Source organism: Acipenser ruthenus, chromosome 12 (genome assembly GCF_902713425.1).
Source record: "Acipenser ruthenus chromosome 12, fAciRut3.2 maternal haplotype, whole genome shotgun sequence".
In the NCBI taxonomy this organism is placed as follows: domain Eukaryota; kingdom Metazoa; phylum Chordata; class Actinopteri; order Acipenseriformes; family Acipenseridae; genus Acipenser; species Acipenser ruthenus.
Genome location: NC_081200.1, coordinates 11,557,584 through 11,579,695, shown reverse-complemented (window position 1 = coordinate 11,579,695; position 22,112 = coordinate 11,557,584). Strand labels below are relative to the sequence as shown.

The 22,112-nt window shown below is 35.9% G+C and overlaps 3 protein-coding genes across 4 annotated transcripts; 1 reads left to right on the top strand and 2 right to left on the bottom strand.

Moving 5' to 3' along the window:
* Positions 1–858: 858 nt before the first annotated feature.
* On the bottom strand, positions 859–5,145 carry LOC117417075 (NADH dehydrogenase [ubiquinone] 1 beta subcomplex subunit 5, mitochondrial-like). The gene is made up of 6 exons (XM_034028798.3): positions 4,987–5,145; positions 3,830–3,915; positions 2,863–2,929; positions 1,770–1,831; positions 1,387–1,493; positions 859–1,125 (listed from the first exon to the last, which is right to left on the bottom strand). The coding sequence occupies exons 1-6, from the start codon at positions 5,102–5,104 to the stop codon at positions 1,005–1,007; spliced, it is 561 nt and encodes a 186-aa protein (XP_033884689.3). The 5' UTR covers positions 5,105–5,145; the 3' UTR covers positions 859–1,004.
* A 186-nt stretch (positions 5,146–5,331) lies between these two features.
* On the top strand, positions 5,332–8,479 carry LOC117417074 (large ribosomal subunit protein uL29m-like). Its single transcript, XM_034028797.3, has 7 exons — positions 5,332–5,500; positions 6,082–6,227; positions 6,430–6,490; positions 6,799–6,895; positions 7,159–7,289; positions 7,505–7,600; positions 8,121–8,479. The coding sequence occupies exons 1-7, from the start codon at positions 5,340–5,342 to the stop codon at positions 8,227–8,229; spliced, it is 801 nt and encodes a 266-aa protein (XP_033884688.3). The 5' UTR covers positions 5,332–5,339; the 3' UTR covers positions 8,230–8,479.
* Positions 8,480–8,951: 472 nt separating this feature from the next.
* On the bottom strand, positions 8,952–21,388 carry LOC117417073 (actin-like protein 6A). Of its 2 annotated transcripts, none has more exons than XM_034028796.3 (14): positions 21,166–21,388; positions 19,799–19,875; positions 19,399–19,573; positions 18,259–18,359; positions 16,366–16,463; positions 15,449–15,543; positions 14,541–14,647; positions 12,270–12,359; positions 12,022–12,083; positions 11,576–11,690; positions 11,403–11,483; positions 10,363–10,458; positions 10,093–10,179; positions 8,952–9,807 (listed from the first exon to the last, which is right to left on the bottom strand). In XM_034028796.3, the coding sequence occupies exons 1-14, from the start codon at positions 21,188–21,190 to the stop codon at positions 9,727–9,729; spliced, it is 1,290 nt and encodes a 429-aa protein (XP_033884687.1). In that variant the 5' UTR covers positions 21,191–21,388; the 3' UTR covers positions 8,952–9,726. The 2 variants fall into 2 exon arrangements, with proteins under 2 accessions (XP_033884687.1, XP_033884686.1); XM_034028795.3 differs by having other exon boundaries at positions 14,526–14,647; positions 21,166–21,387.
* Between the last annotated feature and the right edge of the window lie 724 nt (positions 21,389–22,112).

Genomic DNA, 22,112 nt, shown 5'->3' with positions numbered 1-22,112 from the left:
GTCCTCGTTAGGGCAAGTTCTTTTATCGGTGTAAACTGGGAGCTTCCACAGCACAGGGATTGAATACTCATGCAAGCAAGATATTTCAGCTTTTTATTTTTCTTAAAAATATTTCCCAACATAAAACCAATGTCACCTTACAATAATTGATTTTGAGTTTCAGTGTTTTAAAATATCAAACAGAACAAAATTTCAATGTACCATTTGTAATTCAGTAATGAGAGAATTGGTCAGGGGTCTGAATACTTTTGCAAGGCACTGTGTGTGTATATATATATATGTAAAGTGTGGTGGCAGGATACATGTTCTTGGGAGTCTGAGAACAGATAATGTGGTGTAAGAATGATACAGTATTGAGGTTTATTTTTGTGTGTACAGTGCCAAAGCACAATAAATACAACTTTTCTTTTTATTATTCCCAAAAACATGAAACACCTGTGCTACGCAGAAAAATTGAATTCCCTTTCCATTCTACAAAACACAATTCCATTGCAGACATTTCTTACTTTTATTTTTTAAGCCATAAATGTTGGGATGAGGACAAGTTAAACTATACAGTACATTGGTCAATTAAAAGCCATTTAAATTTGCAAATGAATATACATGACAAAATTAGCTAAATTAATACCCACATCTCCGTTACAAATATCAGTTTAGTTTCAGTCATGACAGGAAAGAGCATATATGACTTAAAAGGAAGGCTCATTGTTGTCAATCGGATAGCAGGGGCTACACAAATTAATTAGCAACAACCTAAAGGTAAGGCAAGCAAACAAAGAACTTTTAACCTTATAAAGTTTAATTCATATATATATGTGTGTAATCTTCCTTTCAAACAATGCAAATGAAGAAATGACAGAAAATTCAAACAGGGGCTTTATTTGTGCCAATAAGCAATTATACAAACATATACATTAGATAGTTTATGGACAGGTTAGTGAACAATATTCAGACAGTACATCTCACACTTAGTCGGTACATTGGGAACCTATAAGCGAGGTTATTTAGTTATCTGGTGTAGATTTGGGCGAGTAATCAATTAAACTCTTGTCCATTGTTTCATAATGATACCAGGGTCCGTCTCCTTTTTCTCTCATCAGTTTTCGAACATCCATCTGGGTCCGTCTATAGGGAAACAATGGAAGACATAGAAGTGTTTAAAAGACTATTGGACTTTTTCACAGAAATACTCAATTATTGAAGACACAGCATAACATACTGTATACGATTACCTGTAAGAATACAGTAACTTAGTAAATGTTCATAGGCATGTTAAGTCTAAAAACTTTACCATTCTTGCAGTTCATGTGCCTAACTCTTGACTGCATAAAATGACAAGTACTCATATAGAACAGAGTTAACTTTTTTTTTTAAATGTATATTCACCTCATTTCTGCTTTTTCAGATTCAATCTCAATGAGAGCCATCATTTTCTCATAGTTCTTTTCTGGTGGATCATAGAGATTCCGGGCAATCCACCTAGTGATGGGGTGCTGAAACAGAAAAAAAGAAACTTGATATTGAACAAAAAACAGATTAATAGTTACAGTATTTCAGAAGATTTAATCAATGCATCGTGATAAAGGCATTGGCTGATTAACAAAACACTATTTTACTTTAATATATGAAATCAGTGTTAAAAGTTGTATCACAATTAACACTTAAACTTTTACATGATCCATGCTAAGCACAGAGCTGCTAATGAATATAGTGACGTACAAGGAAGATTTTGATGACTGCTTGTTTTATTTCAACAGAAAAAAAAGCACCTTGTAGTACTCCCAGTGCTCTGGGACATAGTTTTCTGGGATTTCAGCCAGTTCAGCTTCACCTGAAGGAAACATGGAAAATTAAAGAAAACGGGGACGTATAATCATTTTCCAATCATTTTTACAAATTGAAGCTTAAATACGAGCAAAACAAAAGTGGAAGCAGTATTGAATAGTGATAAGAAGAAGAGGTAAGAATTTATTTTAAAACCTTGGTTAGCACACCTTTGTTTTAGGGCTTGTCCAGGGGCCCGTTTCACAAAAGCAATTTGCGATGATTCACAAATCGCAAGCACCTCGCAAATAAAAAAAAATAAAAAGAAAATATGGGTTTCATCAAACTTTCGCAGGGCTGCTACCTCACCAGTTTTCACCAGAAACCTGCGACTGCCAGAAAGCAGCCACAAGTGGCAATTTTCATCACATAGCCTATTTTTTCCTCGCGCCAAGTTACAGCGAAGCGTGAGAACTGCCAGTGACTATCAGCACTGATAGTTTACGTGTTTTCAGGGTACTGGAGCAGCAAAAGTAAAATCAGTCAAAAGCACCATTCCACATTTTAATTTGTAGTTCCCAACACACTTACGTGAAATTTAGAAAAAAAAGTAAATACCTGTCAAACAGCAACAGAAATAAGTCGCCAAAGGAAGGTGAAAATGTCCATCTCCTCCTCCTTTTTCGCTAGATATTTTTTTTTTGCAGACACCAGGCAGTTTTATCCACGCATATGTATATTACAGGACATCCGAGTTTAATGACAATTAACTTGTTTTGTCAACATGGAAATATACTAGTGAAATGGGCCCTGGGTTATCATAACCTGGTTAAAAAAAGTGGAAACTAATGTTTTAAAATACAGTTTTCTTTCATTAGGCCTTGCTTTATTATCACCGGAACTGATTTTCTTCAGTTGATCTTTTGATTGTACTTGAATTTACACATGTCAATTTTGATTACGTCGATATCTCAAAGACCACGCTACAGATGGACACGTCCTACTGCTGTTTCCTAATGAATCCTTGACCCTTAATGTGATCACTATTTTCCATTGAGAATTATCTACAAGTACCTGTCAACACATTTAATTACTTACCGATAAACACATTGATATATGTGATGATTGCAGCCACTGGGATTCCTGTTAACAAAATGTAGTATCTCTGCAGAAAGAATTGTAAAAAAATATTTAGTATTTATATTTTCACTTGAATTAGGTGATCTAACACAGTCAGATGAACTAATACATATTATTGCAACGGTATGTTACTTGTTCTCAAACCACACAAAAAATAACCCAAAATGGGAAACAAGTTCAGTAGATGACAATTCTGCTTTTTAGTCAAACTGATCAGGAGTTATTTTAAAAATCTATTTTGATGGATTAAATATAATTTGATATTGATAAAAATGCTCTAGGCTGTTGTTGGTTTCTACAAGTCTACAAAAGCCACATCATGTGAACAAAAGGATATTTAATCCATCCAAAGAACAAAAAAAAACATATTTAATGGAGTTAAACCTTCATGGACAGTTGGGACTTACCTAAGATTTGGAAAAGCCAAATTTGCTTTAGTTTTCAATATTTTAATTGTCATTGCCACACTGAGGCTACAGCTGGAAATACTGTTACTCATAAGCCACATTATATATACAAATATTTTTGTAGTACTAGTGTATAAATAGGAATGTTTTCTCAACCTTCAATACGGGACTGGTAGTTTTATTTTTTATTCTATTTTCCTAATGCAGTAAAGAAACATTAGCGGTACTCAAACAATTAATAAGGGCAGCAGTGTGGAGTAGTGGTTAGGGCTCTGGACTCTTGACCAGAGGGTCGTGGGTTCAATCCCAGGTGGGGGACACTGCTGCTGTACCCTTGAGCAAGGTACTTTACCTAGATTGCTCCAGTAAAAACCCAACTGTATAAATGGGTAATTGTATGTAAAAATAATGTGATATCTTGTAACAATTGTAAGTCGCCCTGGATAAGGGCATCTGCTAAGAAATAAATATTAATTATATTAATTAATTAAGTGAATGAACAAGGAGTAAATGCTTACCAAAAGATGGAGGAACCTTCTGTCATAGTAGTCTGAAGGTTTAAACACAAACATTGGCTTTCCGTGGCTGCCATACCGGACTGCAGCTGAAGAAAAAAAATAACAAATATACAATTGGCTTTAGTGCACCTCTGCTGGTCAGGTAACACGAGTCTGGTTGTTTGGTGTCATCCGTTGATTGGGTTTCACAGGCAGCATTCAATTTAGTTAGAAACAATGGCAAAAATAATTTTAGTAATAACAATTTTACCTAAAAATCCATGACATCTACCGAGTGGAACTAGAAGTGACTTCAGTAAATACATAAAATGGTCCTCCCCAGTAGGTGTTCAATTCAGCACATTCTGACTATAAACAGGCAATGGGTCAAGGACAAAACATGTTAATTGATAGTAATATCAACACAGAGATCAATCATACTAACCTTCTACAGTGGAGTTATGTGGTTTCAACTACTACGTAAAACTTTGTTACACCGTATGATCGTGTATTTCTACTAGGTTTCTCGATTTCATCAGATTTGTATGCTATCTTTTGTTCAAATTCAGAATTTTGAATTTGTGCCGATGTCTCCTGGAATGATGCTATAATTATCGATCTCATTACATTAATAGGGCAGCAGTGTGGAGTAGTGGTTAAGGCTCTGGACTCTTGACCGGAGGGTCGTGGGTACTTTACCTAGATTGCTACAGTAAAAACCCAATTATATAAATGGGTCATTGTATGTAAAAATAATGTGTAAAAATAAAAAGATATCTTGTAACAATTGTAAGTCGCCCTGGATAAGGGCGTCTGCTAATAAATAAATAATCATAATAATCATAATAATAATAATAATAATAATAATAATAATAATAATATTACATGGCTATCATTAAGCTGTATGAACAACATTATAGAAAGTAATACGGTTCTGGTATAAGTGAACAGTTTTACTATTTAAAATGACTACCCTATATCTATAACACGGTATAGAAATAGTACAAATTTTAACACAGTGTAAAAATACTGCAATACATATTAATTACAGGCCGCCTTTCCGAGCAGTGACCTGCTCTTGAATTCACCGCACTCTCTATACGTACAAGGTCAAGACCACAATGGTGTATTTTAGAAAGACAAATAAGAAACTAGGAAATACAAATTAATTCCCTTACCACTCTCCGTCTTTGGGGTGGTCCTGGTAAGTAGCCTCCCGTTTGAAAACCCCTGTTTAAATGGGTTTAATCTCGCTGCAAAACCAGCCGCAACCCGCAGGACGCTCATGCCCGCCATGGCTGTTCAGGGCAAAGCACTAAGCAGCTTTGCTATTGGTTTTACTGCGTTGTGAAGTCAAAAACGCCATATTTACTAAGGGCAAGTGTTGTCCTTTTTTAAGTAGGTATATAGTACTTGATTTTTGTATGGCACCGATGATACAATAATGTATTAATATTAGTACTAAACTTATTATATGTATAGTTTTTTTCTTTTAACAATATATATATATATATTTATGATGCGATGTTGCATGCTGGGAATGATGTACTGTTCCAAGATGGCCGCGACCTCAGCTGGACGTGCACTGTCACTTTGCAGGCAATTTCAAAAAAGTTTATCGATATCCACAGCTTTACCGTTACAACACACTAATGTCTTAACGTCGTGCAAAGCACAGCTGTCTACATTCAGGTAAGTGTAAGTGTCGCAGTAAAAACGAATATTGTCAAAGATGTAGATACTGTGATTACTAGTTCAGGGACACACAAATGCAAGGACAGATTATTTAGGTAACATCAAAATCGTAAATACATGTTAGACGTGGATTTCTACCAGTTCTGTTATATTCTTATACAGGTTTTTGACAATGTCTATAAATAAGAAGAATCTCCCAGTTCAAACGTTTTAGGACATCCTTTTGTATTACCTATTTTTTCTGTATTTACCTTTTAGTCTTACTCATGACCTGGCATGCACCTTACTGTGTTTCAGTACGGAAATTGTACAAAGAACACGGCTGATTTTGTTAAGTGGTGTGCGTTTGAGATTTCAATCTCAATATCAGTACCCTACACTTTATTTTTGACACATGTGCCCATGTAAACTTGTTACTGTTTAAAAAAAAACAAAAAAAAAAAAAACACTGTTGGGCGACACACCTATATACTTTATCATACATTTAGGGATTTTAGGATTTATTTAGTATTTAAGTGTTTTCTTTTTCAAATCGTCCTTTTATAATTGCAGTTATTATTATTTTTTTTTCTCTTTAGACCGAAGTTCTGCCTGCTGCACATAAACAACGTGGGGACCAGTCTTGCCCAACAGTGCAGAGCGTTGCATACTTCTCAATGGCGAAGAGGGCTGGAGGAATTTTTTGATGAAACTCCAAACTGGGGGGAACCAACTGTTAAGTCAGGTAAGAAATTAAGCTTTTTTTGTTTTGTTTTGTTGTGTTCTGCCACTGGTATTACCCTAGTTATATCGTTTTCAATAAAGCTACCACAGTGACAGCTTCAGTAATTTCATATACTTAGCCGTATAAAAAGGTAACAATTCGGTTTTGATTTTACAGCAGTGGCGGGCGTTGAATGTTACAAACATACATTATTTTCTTCTAGGTGCTCCGTGGACTGCAAAGCAGCTTAGGACTAAGAGCAGTGAAGATTTACACAAACTGTGGTAAAGCAGCTCTTAAGAGAAATTCAGGCGCATAAATCCGTTATTCACAACAATACTGTATTTTTCATCAAATGCTCAACATCATTTTTTATCTACCAGAAATACCCAAGATAATAGCAGTCATGTCATATCAAAAGTTCCACTGTTTTACTGATTGCCAGAATAGCACAACCAGTCAGTGATCTGAATAACCCTCCAAAGTCATGATAGTTGAAATAAGGGTTCAAAAAAAAAAATTAACATTCAATCATAAAAGTTGTGGTTAAAATAGCTATTTTGTGTGGCTCAAACACTATGCCTTTTGATAGGTATGTCCTTCTGAAAGAGAAGAACATGTTGTTGACTGTCGAGCAGGAAGCAAAGAGACAAAGGGTACAGATGCCAAGCCCAGAGCGTTTAAAGAAGGTAAAAGAAACACTCCAGTTATTGTGGCTTTTATAACGGCTCTAAAAATGCCGTGTTCATTATAAAGTTGGTCATTGCATGTGACTGTTGTGGAACAACTATTTGCCATAAATTAATGGAACTAGCTTGCTGGAGGCAACAAACCACGATACTAGGACATAGAGGAGGCTATGCCAGCAAGTGTCTTTTTTCATTAAATGCTAGTTTCTCATTTTATGGATGGTCCTTTGATAGTTTATTATAGGAAAGTAAGTCTGTTTCAGATTGAAAGGTCCATGAAAAGACTGGATACCATTGTGCAAGAGCGTGAGAATGCACTGAGGTTACTACAGACTGGCCAGGAAAGGGCAAGACCTGGAACCTGGAGAAAAGACTTTCTCGGACGAACGTTCTGGTAAAGTCATGGGGTTTACAAAGGCAAAACAATGCAACAGATAAAGTACTGTTTATAGGATAATGGTGGTTGGTGCACTATGTACATTATTTTAGTTGTGGTAAATTTCAGACATGTAAAAAAACGGAATGTAAATGTACTAGCTTGAGCTGATTTTACAGTATGTTGGTTATAAGTGCCTGAACACTTATTGTATTTTATTTTGTGTTCACCAGGTACAGATTTAAGGAGTACCCTATCCCATGGTACCTGAACAGAAGATACAAGAGGAAGCGATTCTTTACACCGATATTTGTTGACAGTTTCATAAGGTAAGGAAATGTCCAGTATATTCTTCTTATAAAATTAATTTAGATAGCTTTCTAGGTAAACTAAACAGTTTGATCTGTAACAGACAAAATAAGTTTATAGGATATAGTTAATGCTTAGTACTTCAGCTAAAAGGTTGTCTGTATCGGTTTTGTAAATACAGTACTATTTCAAATTATCAGCTTTCATCTATACATAGAGCATTCTTTTGCAGCAACATGACTTACAATATCTTTACATGTGATGGATGCAAGGCTACCTCTTGTTTTAGTGCTGTCTTTCAGTGTCACAGGCCTTGCATACAGAGTGCTTGAGACGGCCCTGCAACATGTATAGATACTGTATATTGTGGGACACAATTTATTGGCAATAGTAAGCAGAAATTAAAGATTTCATGTGAAGTTTCAAATGAATGTTTCTCGTGCTCTCAGTATCACCTTATACCTGAAAATATGATAGCAACCATTTTTTTTTTTTTTAATTAGATCATTTCATGAAATTAAGATTATACTTTTTCTTTAGGCTCCGTATTGAAAGCCACCTGCACAGAAAGATCTTGAAGAAAAAGGCAGATTTGGAAAATAAGAGGAAATTGCAGGAGCAGTTTTCCAAACTCTCTGCCAGAACATAAGACATGCAAGAGGAATTAACTGCACTGAACCTTCAGTTTTCATACATAGTTAAAAAGCCTAGTTTTCATTTTGTGAATGGAGAGTAGTTGTATTGCTCTGGTCTGTGTCTGCATTTTCTCCTCATTGTAATCTGATCTATTACAATAATGACAAAAATTCATGTCCCTTTAACTAGATGTTTAGACGTGTTGATGAGATTTGACATACATAATGTTGTTGTAAGCCATAAATAAAACATTGTATTTTCAATTCCTTTTTTTTTGTGGGTAAGCAACAGTGATTCTCAGTTAAGCTTCCAGGAGCATTCTAAAATGTCATAGTTTTTATAACTGAATTTTAATTGTTCCAAATGTTTTGATGCAGGTGCTTTTGAATTTTTTGACCTTCATTTCTTCTAAATCTGTTTCCCTTTATGCATTTACTGTTTGTTTAGACACAGCTACTCTCTTTCTTTTCACCCCCATAGTAAATTACACTCATGGTAAATGTGATATTAAGTAGTGCAATTGTTGTCCTATAAAGGCTACAGCAGCCACAATACAAATTGTCAGGAATCTGAAGAAGATTTTATATAAAAAAAATTCTACATTAGTAAATCATGTATTCCTTATTCCATACACTTGCTTTGACTATGATACTTGACAGAAGCTTACCAGCATCTACTTGTTAGCCAAATAAACACACAGCTCTTAATGCTTAAAAAAATAACATTTCACATGGGTAATAAAAAAAAAAAAGCATCACTTTATTTCAAATAGGCAGCAAATTGGCTGTGCAACCTCGATGTGATTAAAATTAAGGATAACACTGCAGACAGGAGTCAAATATTTGTGGTGGCCAGTTTGCTTTGTACTCACACTATCCCATCTTAAAAGCAGCATTGCCAGGAAAATGTAATCTAACCGCTAACCAGCCACTTAAAGGAATATTGCTTTCCGCTCTAATGCCAATAAGAGGCGATTGTGGAAATGCACACGTTCAGCAACAATGCTGTTATCAGGGTAGAATTTGAACCCGAGTGCCCTGAGCAGAGACAGCATTCTTACCAAAGGATAACCCCAAATATGCCATCCACTAAATTTTTTTTTTTTTTTTAATGTTTAAAATTACCACCAAAATATTTGAGTTCTGTCAATGCATTACTGTTGGATATCAAAATAGAGGTTTTAAAAAAAAAAGTTCTATTTAAATGAAAAAGGTAAAAGTGGAAGATTCATCAGAACTTTCAACAAAACATTTGGCTTTGAAGTAAGAAAATTGCAAAGAATCATCAGTGTACTGTGATAGTACAATTTGCTTATTTAACCACAAAACATTTTCTACATAAGTACAAAGGAAGCTGTTGTAATAATAAAATGTAAAAAAAATAAATTAAAAAAAAAAAACTACAAAAAAAGGTGGAAAAATGTCCTTGGTGTTCCTGAGTACACTGTAGAAGGCTATAGACTAAATCTGTGTGGTTTTGACAGCTAAAGGCAATAGTGTGGTAGGTCTGTTTATGGGCATTTTCTGTCAACACACTGCTTTCCTCCTTCCTCATATTCCTGCTTGGAGATCCACATCTGTTGAAAAGTACCCTTTAAAAAAAAAAAAATAATTTCTCAGTAAGGAAAAAGTTCCTAATGTTCTTTTTATGTTTCATGATAAATATGATGTTTAATGATCTATAATAAATACATGTACATAAATAAACCCTAAATTGCTGGAACAATTTTATAAAAAAACAAAACAAAAAAAAACACAACCTGACCACAATTCACATTTGAGTTCTATTGGTTTTACATATGTATGTGTCTGAGCTTATTTTGATTAGATCTGCACAGATCACAGCTTCATTGTTGACCTTTTATCATCAAACTTACCAGGGAAGCCAGTATGGAGCCTCCAATCCAAGAACTGAACCTGCGTTCCACTGTGGTGTTGTTTGCTATTAGTTTCAGACGCATGCTCTGCATTTAAAAACACAAAATGTTAAAATGCCTTAATCTTAGTTAACTCTCTTGAAAAGCAGTTAATTAAAAATACCACCTTAAACACAATTTTATATTTTCTATGATGTCCGACAAGTTTCGGCTTGGAGAACAGATGTCTGGTCCTTCCTTTCTGATAATGTTTTAAGTGTCTGTACTTACAGGAGGAGTTTTCTGGGATAGCTCTCTGTTTAGCCGATCTGTGAAGCCCTGTATGAGTGTGTTTCCACCTGCTACTGTCACGCTGCCATACAGACCCTTGAGCAAACATAAAACAAATTTAGAAAACCAAAAACAAAACATTACTTGTACAGTAGTTCTCCATCTTACAGATAACAATTTATCAATCCAAACACTTCTAAACTTCTTTTGCTTATGCTTAAAACTACTGCTCCACGTCCTAAAAAAACAAATAAAAACAGATCTTATTGGTTGACATAGTTTGATACAGACATGGAAATTTTGCAAGCTTCCAGCAAGCAGTTTTTAATTAAGGATTTGTTTTTAATAACAAATATCATCTATCTTAACCCTTTGCTGTCCTATGTTGGACCTGGTCCGACATTGCAATCCCTTTCCGGTTCAATGTCGGACCCTGTCCGACATCACCAAAAAGACAGGTCTCTAGTCGTTTTTTCTCAGGAAAAAGCCGAGAAAACCATTCAATGGCCGAGTGAGACTGATAGTTGCCGAGAGAAGCAGAAAAAAAAAAAAAGAAAGAAATGGACCTCTCTCATGAATACAGATAGCCCCGGCACCACGTAGATAACACTGACAAGCACAAACAAGATAGCTGCTTCTGCATCCAGCGCTCAAAGAATATCACAGACATTTGCAGAGCTTTTTTTTTAGATGTTATAGTAATAAAATAATGACTTGGATCGCATTATTGAGGAGTTTGGTGATAAAAACGAGTGATCAGGAGATGATTTATCGGTATGTACTATTATTAAGACGTATGTGAAAAATATAACGAACAAGGGGTGGGGAGGGGCTGGAGATGCAGTACTAAGTGTCCTGTTGATATGCAGTGCCTTTCAAACCTGTTTTACTGTGAAAAAAAACACTTTTAAACAACGTGTCTAAAATAAACTGCGCGTGCGAAAATAAATTGGACCTGACGCCTGAGACGCGCAGAATAAATGGACCGCTAAGGGTTAAAAAACCACCAAAATGCAGCGCTGCCTTGGTTTTGTACTTACAGGTCTGATATCAATATCACACATTCCAACGCTGGTGGTGACCACATGGCCGACACCCAGCATGGTGTTTCCAGACAGACCCTGAAACAAAGATTAGGAATTGAAGAACTGCTGCTAGCATTAAAATATAAAGAAGAACTCAGCGTGGCAATCGTGGGTCAAGCAGGATTTACCTTCACATTTGAGGGATCGAACAAGCCTTCTGGAATTTTCAATCGCTCTGCTCCAAAGTCACAGTTATAGCCATTGGGCAATTCATAATGAACTGTAGGCATCTGTGCAGCCACTCTAGGGAGAAAACAAATAATTCAGAATGTGTATTATTCTACTTGTCACTGCTTTTTTTTTTTTTTAATCAAAAACAAGCAACTCAAAAAGGTATTATTTTCAATAACGTTCTGAGGAAAAATAAGACATTGAAAAAATATACTTATTTTGGACAGTGAACTTAATGGGTATACATTCTTGAAAAAGAAGTTAACGTGTAGTGTTAACGATGGATGGTCCTTACAGGTCAGCAATGTGGAGAATAAATGCAACATGACATGTTGTATTGCTACATGGACTGTACTTGTCTATAGCTCTCAAAAAATAACAACGAGGACAAAAGTGCTCTTACTGCTCATCATAGGGAGAATCCGAGACTTGTAAGGCTGAGGCTTGGAAATCCTGGATCACAGTCTAAAGAGGAAAGAAATCACTATTAGGAAAATGTAACATTTTACTCAGTGTATAATTATACAAGCCGACTAGCTGCACCTACCGAGGTCCTTGGGCTTTTAGTATATACTGTACGAAAGTGTGTGCACAAACCCACTTTTTTTTTTTTATCCTAACTTAACAACGTTCCAATGGATCTGTACTTACATTACACATGTAGTTATGCCAAGACCTTGTCACTTGAGGTAGTTTTTCTTTCTTCTTCCAGTTAGCAGTGGCTCCTTCTCGTACAGGTTCCTAAAAAAGAGAAAACGCTACAGTTGGCAGTTTGTTGTCCATTCATGCAAGTCTTTTTAAATAAGTCATGCAGCATCATAAGTAGTTAGATATGATTTATGTACAGGGAGTTACATTTCACATAAACCTTAATGTGATGGAAAAAAGAACATCCTATTCAAGTGCCATCATATACAGTACTAAATCTAAAAAATCTGAAATGAACAAAATGTAAACACAAAACAGTGTCATTTTATTGAACACACAATGTATATGATAGCCTAAATGGTGAACGTTCAGTAACATTTACTTTATAGAATACCGTAGCCTAATTTAAAGGTTTCATTTCCCCTGCAAATTGGGATAATTAATTTAAGGCATCCAACTAACTCTAAGCACTAGGTCATTTTTGTATGTATTGCTGGAAGCTGCTTCCATAAGACTATGTGATGCACTAGGAAGATTGTTATAAATTAATGACACACTAATTTATTCTCAGATTTGATTTAGCTCATTATAGTCCACCATCCTTTATAGCAGTGATTTTCAACCTTTTCACCTCAAGTACCAGTGTTTCCAACAGTGACCATCAGATGTACCAGTAACTATGTGTAATCTTAAACTGCTGTTGTAAAGCATGACCTACCCGATTACAACCAGGTTTGTTGTGTCTGTACTCACTTGTTTGTTGCCTGATTCTGCTGAACGGTTAATCTATGCAGCTGGTGACTGCAATGAACTCAGCATGTTTATATTTTAAATATTTTGGAAGTGCTGTGTATTGAATTGGTGACCAAAACTATTTTTATTTATTTATTTATTTTTTATTATTAATTTAGTGGTCGCAAATTATTTTTATTGTTTTCTCCCCAATTTAGTAATGTCCAATTATTTTTATGCTCAGCCCACCGCTAGCATCCCTGCGTTGACTCGGGAGGGGCAGAGACGAACACACGACATCCTCCGAAGCGTGTGCCGTCAGCCGACCGCTTCTTTACACACTGCAGACCAACCATGCAGCCACCTCAGAGCTATAGCGCCCGAGGACAACGCAGCCCTGTGCAGCTTACAGGCAAGCCCGCAATTCTTGCGCTTTTTGCTGCATTTCAGCCCTTCATTATTTTGGGCATTTTGTTAATGGCACCTGTGCAATACACAAACCTTAAGTGTATTTCTATTTGTTGCTGTTCTTTTTCTACGTTTATTAAATGCAACTGTTAATTTTAAGCAACTTTTTTACACAACAGTACTCGCATGTTTCATCACCCTCACAACTTTTTGCAAGAAACTGGGGTTCCCGTATTCTGCTGGTGTTAATACAGCACCTCTCTGCAGTTACAAGCATTTTTATTCGATCAAACTGTTACCGTCCTTCTCGCACTTCAGTTTATTAAAACATCTTATATGCGTTTTTTTGTTTGTTTTTCTACAGACAGACGCATTCGTAAATATTGTCACTTCCTTTAAAAAAAGGACATGCAGCATTTTTGTGCCTAACCCCCCAAAAAACAGCTGTCAAAATGTTTTTTTGTTTTTGCATTTGTAACCGTTTTAGTCGCAGTCTGGAGCCCTACATCATAATTTCTCATTTCTCTGTGATTCAGTGGTACAAAGAGACTGATGCATTACGATGTGCGACTGACAGAGCATTGTTTTTTGAGGAATCATGTCGTCATAAAGAACTGTCGGTGCGTACCAGTGGCAAGCCTGTCGCTTACCAGTAAAGGTACGCGTACCACAGGTTGAAAACCACTGCTTTATGTCTGTCCCTGTAATATCGCTTTTCCTGCTATAGGTGGCACTGCCCAATGCAGTATTTATCTGGAGAAGCACATCATACACAATCACATAACTAGAGCGAGACAGTACAGAGAATTCAAAAACAGCTCTATAGTATACTATTAAATTATTATTATATAAATATATGTTTCAATTAATTCGTTTTTTATTTTTTATTTGACTTTTTTCCATTTTATTCCAAAATATATCTGTACTCCATAAATTGGACTGCAATGTATGTATTTAAATGGTAAATGCCTGTTTATTACACTTCATCTGCAGAGCTTTTTTCTAAACCATATGCACTGGAACAATGAATACATACCCACCACCGTTCTCATATAAAAAAATAAAACACCCAAAAGTGAAATGAGATGAACCATCTCTGTAGTAATGGACTGAACTTACTTTAGCAGGTCTCACCTTTGAGGCAATCATGTAAGGAGGAACTATTTCAACACCTAATTCTTGAAATAGCTCTCTACATTGCATGCTGATGAAATCTCCAGCTAGAGGCGACTTTACAATACCTGAAAGAACAGCATAGTTCAGTCTTGAGAGCTTATACATATCCAACACAGATCTGCTATTTGACTGTGGTTTATTTTGCATCATGAATAAATAAGGTAATAAAAAGTTTTCAGCTCAGTGTATTAAAACTTAACAAAAATGTTTTGGCATGCTTAAAAATGTTGACTGTATTTTTTGAAACTATGTTTGAAGTTATTTTAAGAATAATATTAGGTATACAGTATTTACACATCAATAATTAGTAGAACCTCAATATATAAGAATGTATCAAGAATTAGTATATGAAGTTTAAATCAGCATGTACAAATTATAATCCCCCACTTCCTTGCTGCAACTCATGTTTTATGTATGTATTTGTTGTAAATATACCACTGCATCTCAGCACTGGTAGATAACTCTGGGGAAGGGTCAAGGACATAACACTAGTGGTCAATTAGAAATTACTGAAGGTACGCATCAGGTACATCTTTTAAAGCAAAACCAGGTTAACCAAAAACATTTCAGATGGTTGCAGATGGACAAGATTTAAAAAGATCTATCTAAATAATAATCTTTTGCATAAAAAGGAAACAGAAAAATGCTCCAGTTAAAACATGTTTCTTTAAAATAACCATTAACAATTCAAACAGTCAGTAAAAATCACAATTTGACAGCCTGTGACTGACAAGGTGACACTTTGACATGTGATAAAACTTTAGTTCTACATCCAATGTTTATGCCCCTTACATGACTTTGGTAACTTGAGATGATGGCATCATCTGTATTAGTAACAAGCAGATGGTTTTAGGCAAACAGCTTACCCTGTTGCAGCACATATCCATCGTGAACAGGAATGGCTGTGGTGTGTGTGGCTCCACTATCTAACACTAACCCTGTTGATCGCCCATTGGCAAATCTGATTAAGATACAGTTAAGGCAAAAAAATAAAAAAAACATTTTGGCGAGGACTCACAGCAGCCAGATATGATCCAATTGTGATAATGGTTACCAGTTTAGACATAACAAAATAAATGATACACAATGTTTTAACATTCATTACATTCACTTCAATGTCACAAAAAAAAAAAAAAAAAATAAGTATCAATGTCTGTGCTAATATGGAAATGAAACGTTACCTTTGCTTGATTTACAGTATCAGATAATGGACTTCTATTAAGGGTCATTATGAATAGGACCGTACAGCATCTGATTTATTTAGAAGCAGATCATATCGCAGTCTTCAGTAACTCCCAGACAGGGACTTCCTAATTGAACTACCATTCTTTTAAAACAAGATGGTATTTCTAATCATTCTACTACTTTATTGCTGTGGCTTCACATTGTTGACAACATAACTGATGATGGTGTGACTACTAAGTGCTTAAAACAGCAGTGTCCCTAATCATGTTACATTTTAAACCAAATACATAAATTGATGTGGTAACTGTTTAGTGCATTCTGTGCACAGTACATGCAGCCAAGACATTAGAAATGACTCCTTCAAGCTCTATTACAGCCCAAGAAGCAAAACAGAAATTGAGAGAGGGAATTCATCTCCTTTTCCCAAATGGTGCATTACTGTATACCGATAAGCCACAATGGATAAAAAGTCTTCTGTGCAACAGTGAAAATGTCCCTTATTTGAACTACAATGTGCCATTTCATAACCTCTGTAAACAATAAGGCACACACAATTGTTCCTTGATTGCGAACTTTCATGACATCACACAAAGGATACGATGAGAGGACTGCTGTTTTACACAGGAAGAATGCAGGGATGTTGTAATGTTCAAACATCAGCTCGGTCAGCTTCTCCCTCTTAGTTCGCGTATTCCACTGTGTCAAAACAAGCGAGCACAAGTAAATAAAAGCACTCTGCACATTTAAAATGGAAAATGAAATCCACACTCCGAGGAATATCCTTTCGTGATAAACGCAATTTAAACTTTCAGTGCAATGTCTTTTTGTATTAATGGGAAGTTCCACAATGATCTAAGTCAGGGTTGGCCAATACGTGGATTGCAAAAGATTTTCGGTGGATCTCGGGACAAATCAAAACAAGCACTAGCATATAAGCATACAACAGTTTTTGTTTCGGCTGATGGGCCTTCTGTGTCGTCCAGTAGCACAGATGAAAATATCCCAACAGTTTCTGCATATGAGACTAACAAAATGCTTGTGCAAATGCACATTTTAACTTAGGCACACGTATGCGACTAGAAATTCCTAAAGGTTGACTATAAGCAATAAACGGGATTTCTTTTTTCAGCTGAAAAGTATAAAACAAAAGAAAAAAAAAAACCTTACAGTTGTATCAACTCATAGCTCAATCATAATGTATACTGGGAATGTAGTTTATTGGTGTCCACTGCCCACTGTTAATCACACATTAAAAACTACAAATCCCAAACCCCGCCAATTTCACCGATTTATCAGTGAGATGGCTACTCGTTTCCGGACAGTTTGTAAAACCAATATGAGGAAAATAATATGTCTTTACAAGAAATGAGCAATGCAGGTATGTCAGAAGATGAAAGCGAACAGGGAACTTCGAGTTAGTTACAGCGTGTTCACCGTTGTAAAATACAAGTTCAACCAACAGTGGCTAAAAGATTTCCCCTGGCTTAAATTTGACATTGTTAAAAAAAAAATCCATGTTTTGCACATTTTATCAGGATGCAGGGGAACTGATGGCAGGCAAGACTGCATTTAACAGGGAGCCAGAAGTTCAAACATGAAAATATATTAAATACAATGCTTCGAAACGGCACGCAATGTGCGGAGAGGCAGACCATCCTATCACCATAAACAGGCACGAAGCACATTCTGAGGAACATGCTACCATGTTAATGCAAAAGTACAGAACTGCACAAGTGTTATGTAAGAAAGGAAACAAAAAAAAAAAAAAAGATCTGTAGATATTCAACAATACATTTGAGCAAAAATTGTATTAGTATTATTTTTTGTGTGTATGTCTGCCCCTAAATTTTAAATATTACGTTTTTGTTGTTGTGGTTGTTTTGTTTTATTTTATTATTGATATTACGTATTGGACACTATTATATTAAATCCCGCAAATAATTGTTGGTCATAGCTTACTGGTGGATCACAGAGCCCATTGAGATCCACCAAAATGGATCGCAGTGTTTGGTGTATTGGCCACCACTGATCTAAGTAGCAACAGTCACAATAATGCAGCAATGCAGCAGTGCAGTATGTGTTTTGTACACACTTTGGAGTTGCATAACTTAGATAGAACACCAGCAACATGACACACCATCCCAACCTTTTGAAAATAATTTAAAAAATATATATATAACAAGTGTATTTTGATGTAACAGGTGTACAATGAACTAGCATGTTTTGTAAAATCAAAAGATTATTATTATTATTTATTTCTTAGCAGATGCCCTTATCCAGGGCGACTTGTCGTAAACAAAAATACATTTCAAGAATCCCAGTACAAGTAATAATACAATTAAGAGCAAGATAAATACAATGACTTTGGTTCCAGCAAGTACAAGTATGACAAAATACAATTCAATAACGGAGCAGATAACAGTGTCAGTGATAGTTACATCAGGATATAATTAAATACAAAGTACTACAGATTAAATAACATAAAACTTACCGGGGCTTCTGACATTAGTACAGGGTGCATACTTGCTTCTGATTTAATATGCATCTTATACGTGTGATCTAAAATGGCTTGGAAACTGTCCCAGTCTTCAACTAGAAGGACAAGAGGGGGTCAAATTCTACAATTATGATCATTTTAATGTTCCGGCCAGGGAATTCACTCAGTCTGTGAGTAATTATTCCCAGTTCAAATAAAAATAATACAATTGATTCAGGTTTTGATCTACTCAGCACCTGTGCTGTATAAAAAACAATACATTTAAAAAAATAAAAAATAATATGAATAGCCTAGATAAAACATAATTCCAAACAGAAATCCAAAATATACAATTTAAAAATTACTGCTTAAATTGTAATGCTTGCATGTCTAGTGCTGTTGAAGGTTAAACAACAACAACAAAAAAAACACTAAAAATATCAGATTTGACTATCTTCACCATCTAAAAATACCAGCAATTGATGTCAAAATCTATTTTCCCCATGGATAAATTTAGCACACAGAGATAATGACACTGTGCATGGCTGATGTCATCATCAGCCCCCCAAATACTTGAAACCTCTGTTCAAATGTCCTTATGAATTCTATACTTACAATTCTGTTTAATAAATGATAGACATTAATAGCATAGTTATTCAGTGATTAAATCAAAATACCCTTCAAACAGTGGCAACCTTCCTTGAATGCTATTCACACCTGTAGTCGAATATATTTTAGTTCATCTCCATTATACAAAAATTGGATACCCAGCAAACAAAGCGTGCCATGTTTCATCTTCCAATAGCTTGATGCAGCTGCAACTGCAGACACCAAAGACGGAAACCACTGCAACAGCTTCAAATGCAAAGGTAAATGTAACCTTAACCTGGCAGTTATGTACACCTGTTAGCAGAACTTGGACCAATTTTCATTTTACAGCAAAAACAAAGTATGGCATCGCTAATGCACCAGATCACACAGATTACTCTTGTTTATAACTATAGATTGCCCAGCGGGAAATAAAAAAAATTAAAAATAAAAAAAAGGTCTGTCTGTAGCTAAAACAGCTGTGTCATTCTGTACTATGTAGTGCATGCAATTTGGCCTGTAACAAGAAATATTTTAGTTTTGAGATTAGCTAAAATGTAAACTTACTCATGCCGTTTTTCAAGGGCGACATGACCTCCATGTTCTCTCTTGCTACCCTCAGTGCATTGGTATCAATGTAGTAGGAGGTGCCTCCTTGTTTACTTTTGTCTCCATCTGTCTCCATTGGCGTGCTCCCGTCTTCCCTGTCCAGCACCATCCCAATGTGTGTTGGGAAATCTGCCTGAAAACATGACAGGTTGCGAACAGGGGGTTCATGAGACAATACTGTATTAAAATCAAAAACCTGATGAACAGACAGATCATTTAAATACCCATCAATCAAGCAAACACCTTGCCAGTGACAGCAACATACCAGCTGGGTGGTTGCAGGCCAAGTTTTAATGAATGCATGAGAACTCATCGTGGAAAGTTGGTTGCAGTAGAACAGCGTCAGTAACTTCCTTACCTTTGGGCAGTCCTCGCCTGCATATCCGGCTCTCACTGTGTAAGACCCAATATCAAAGACAAGAGCACCAACCTCATCTGAAAAGAAACAATCTGGTTTACTTCTGGAATCAAGACTCAATATTTCTTGACGGTTCCATATTAACTTAGCACCTGAACAGGGATGGAAGCAAGACCCCCTCCCATTGCCACAGCTTGTAGATTCTACTTGAACTTGAATAAACATAGCTCAGGTGTGTCCATGACAACATTACAACCACTGTACAGTTTGCGCATGTAAAAATGTAAGTATAATGTATGCTGTGACAAAACCAAATCTTATCAAAATTGGATAAGCAGTCCTCCAGATAAATGTAAAAATGTAAACATGTGTAAAGGCAGACCCTGGGTACTTATCCCCAGTCCGTTACTTAAGCCTGCGTATTAAGTGGTGTTCTTGATGTACATTATTGCATATGCATTCCCAGCAGGGGCTAATGAAAGACAACAGAGAAGAATAACAGCAAACAGCTCAGAACCAAAAGCATAACTGTGATTGAGGAAAGGGTTCCATGTTGTGTCCATGCAAAGTAATACGTGTAACTCATTTCAGCATTTTGAGAAGGCATCTGCAAAAACTATTCAAAAATTGCCTTTTTTCGTATTTATTTTATAACGATTACTGGCCCTTAACTGAAGCTTTCACGCTATTTTACAAGTATTTTAACTGTTGGTCATCAAACCTCTACTCTATACACATCCACCACGATAACAAACTAGTAGTACGGTGAGCATGGTTTCAGCTTTGTACAGGAGGAGAGCAGATAAACTAAAGAGCAACTCACTAATATTAATACACGTGCTAAGTAAAAAAAACAAACAAAAAAAAAACATTACTGTGTAGACCATATATTGTGGGCATTTAAAGTTCCATTAAATGATTTATCAGTACGATAAACCACCATCTGCGTGCATTTCTGGTTGGGTTTAAAATAAAATACAGTACAACTAAAAGACAAAACACAGCGTGTTCCAGTTACCGTGACATCAGTCATAGGTCACACCAGCCAGCTGTGTAGAAAAATTGAATCTCGAAGTGCAGTTAAAAAACAAAAAAATGCACTTTGTTTACATAGCTCCTACCAGAGAAAGCAGCATCCCGATATACCAAGAATATATATATATATATATATATATATATATATATATATATATATGTGTGTGTGTGTGTGTGTGTGTTAAAGTTGATCAAAAATGGTCCTAAGTTGAACCATGCACGGTGGACAAGTGTCGCGCAACCAGGCCCGTTCTGCGGTGCTATAGAGACAGTTTATCGGTATCACGGACAATGTGGCGCCTTTCCATTCATTTGTTCCTGAATATACTCACCTCCCCCATACACTCCTCCGCTCATCTTGTCCGATAGTTGTCGGCAACAAACTATTATATGTTATACATAAATTTGACAATACAACAACACAAACCCTCCAGTTTTCCTTTTTTTTCCAACAATAGAAATTAAACCCTCTTCACTAAATTCAATGGAAGCAACCTAACCAACGAACCATCAAGACCAATCGGAGCTAATCAGAATCCAAGAATATCACTCTACCCGCCCCCAAGCCATCTCTTAAGACCTGTAGCCAATGCTACTTCTATGGAGGCGGGTTTTGTGTACGTCACGACCAAGGTAGGTTGAGGGAAAGCGAGAGAAAACTACTTGATAAATAATTGTAATGATTCACATACTTTTTTTTCCCAATTTAACAAACCATGAGGTTTGGATTTATTTTCAATTGGTTTATAAAGAAGTCACCATTAGTCTGTAATAATAATACAAAAATAAACAAATCTAGAATTTCTGCTGTCAGAATTGTCTGATTTCATATGTTATTCACTTGTATTGCATGCATCAAAATTCTGACAGTGGAGTTTGTAATGACAGAATATACTGTAGTACCATCTGTCAAGTTAATGTTGTACAGTACTGTTCCAGTGGACATTTCTGACCACATGGTACAGGAAAATGATAAAGTAATGATACCCAGTAGGAATTTACTACTTTTACAGACTGGTTTTGTTTTAAATGTCAGCAGTTCATAATCTCTGGTACTTCACATTTTGGAGGGTGTTATTGCTATTATATGTCCATTGAAATATGTAATATTAATTTTCTTTGTGCTTAAATGTACATTTGTGATGCATTTTAGGTTTTGTACGATCAACTGGGATAAAGTACTTCCTTAAACACACACACACACACACACACACACACACACGCGCGCACACACATATACTGTATCTCCTTGTGGTGTGTAAGGATTACTTCCAGGTTC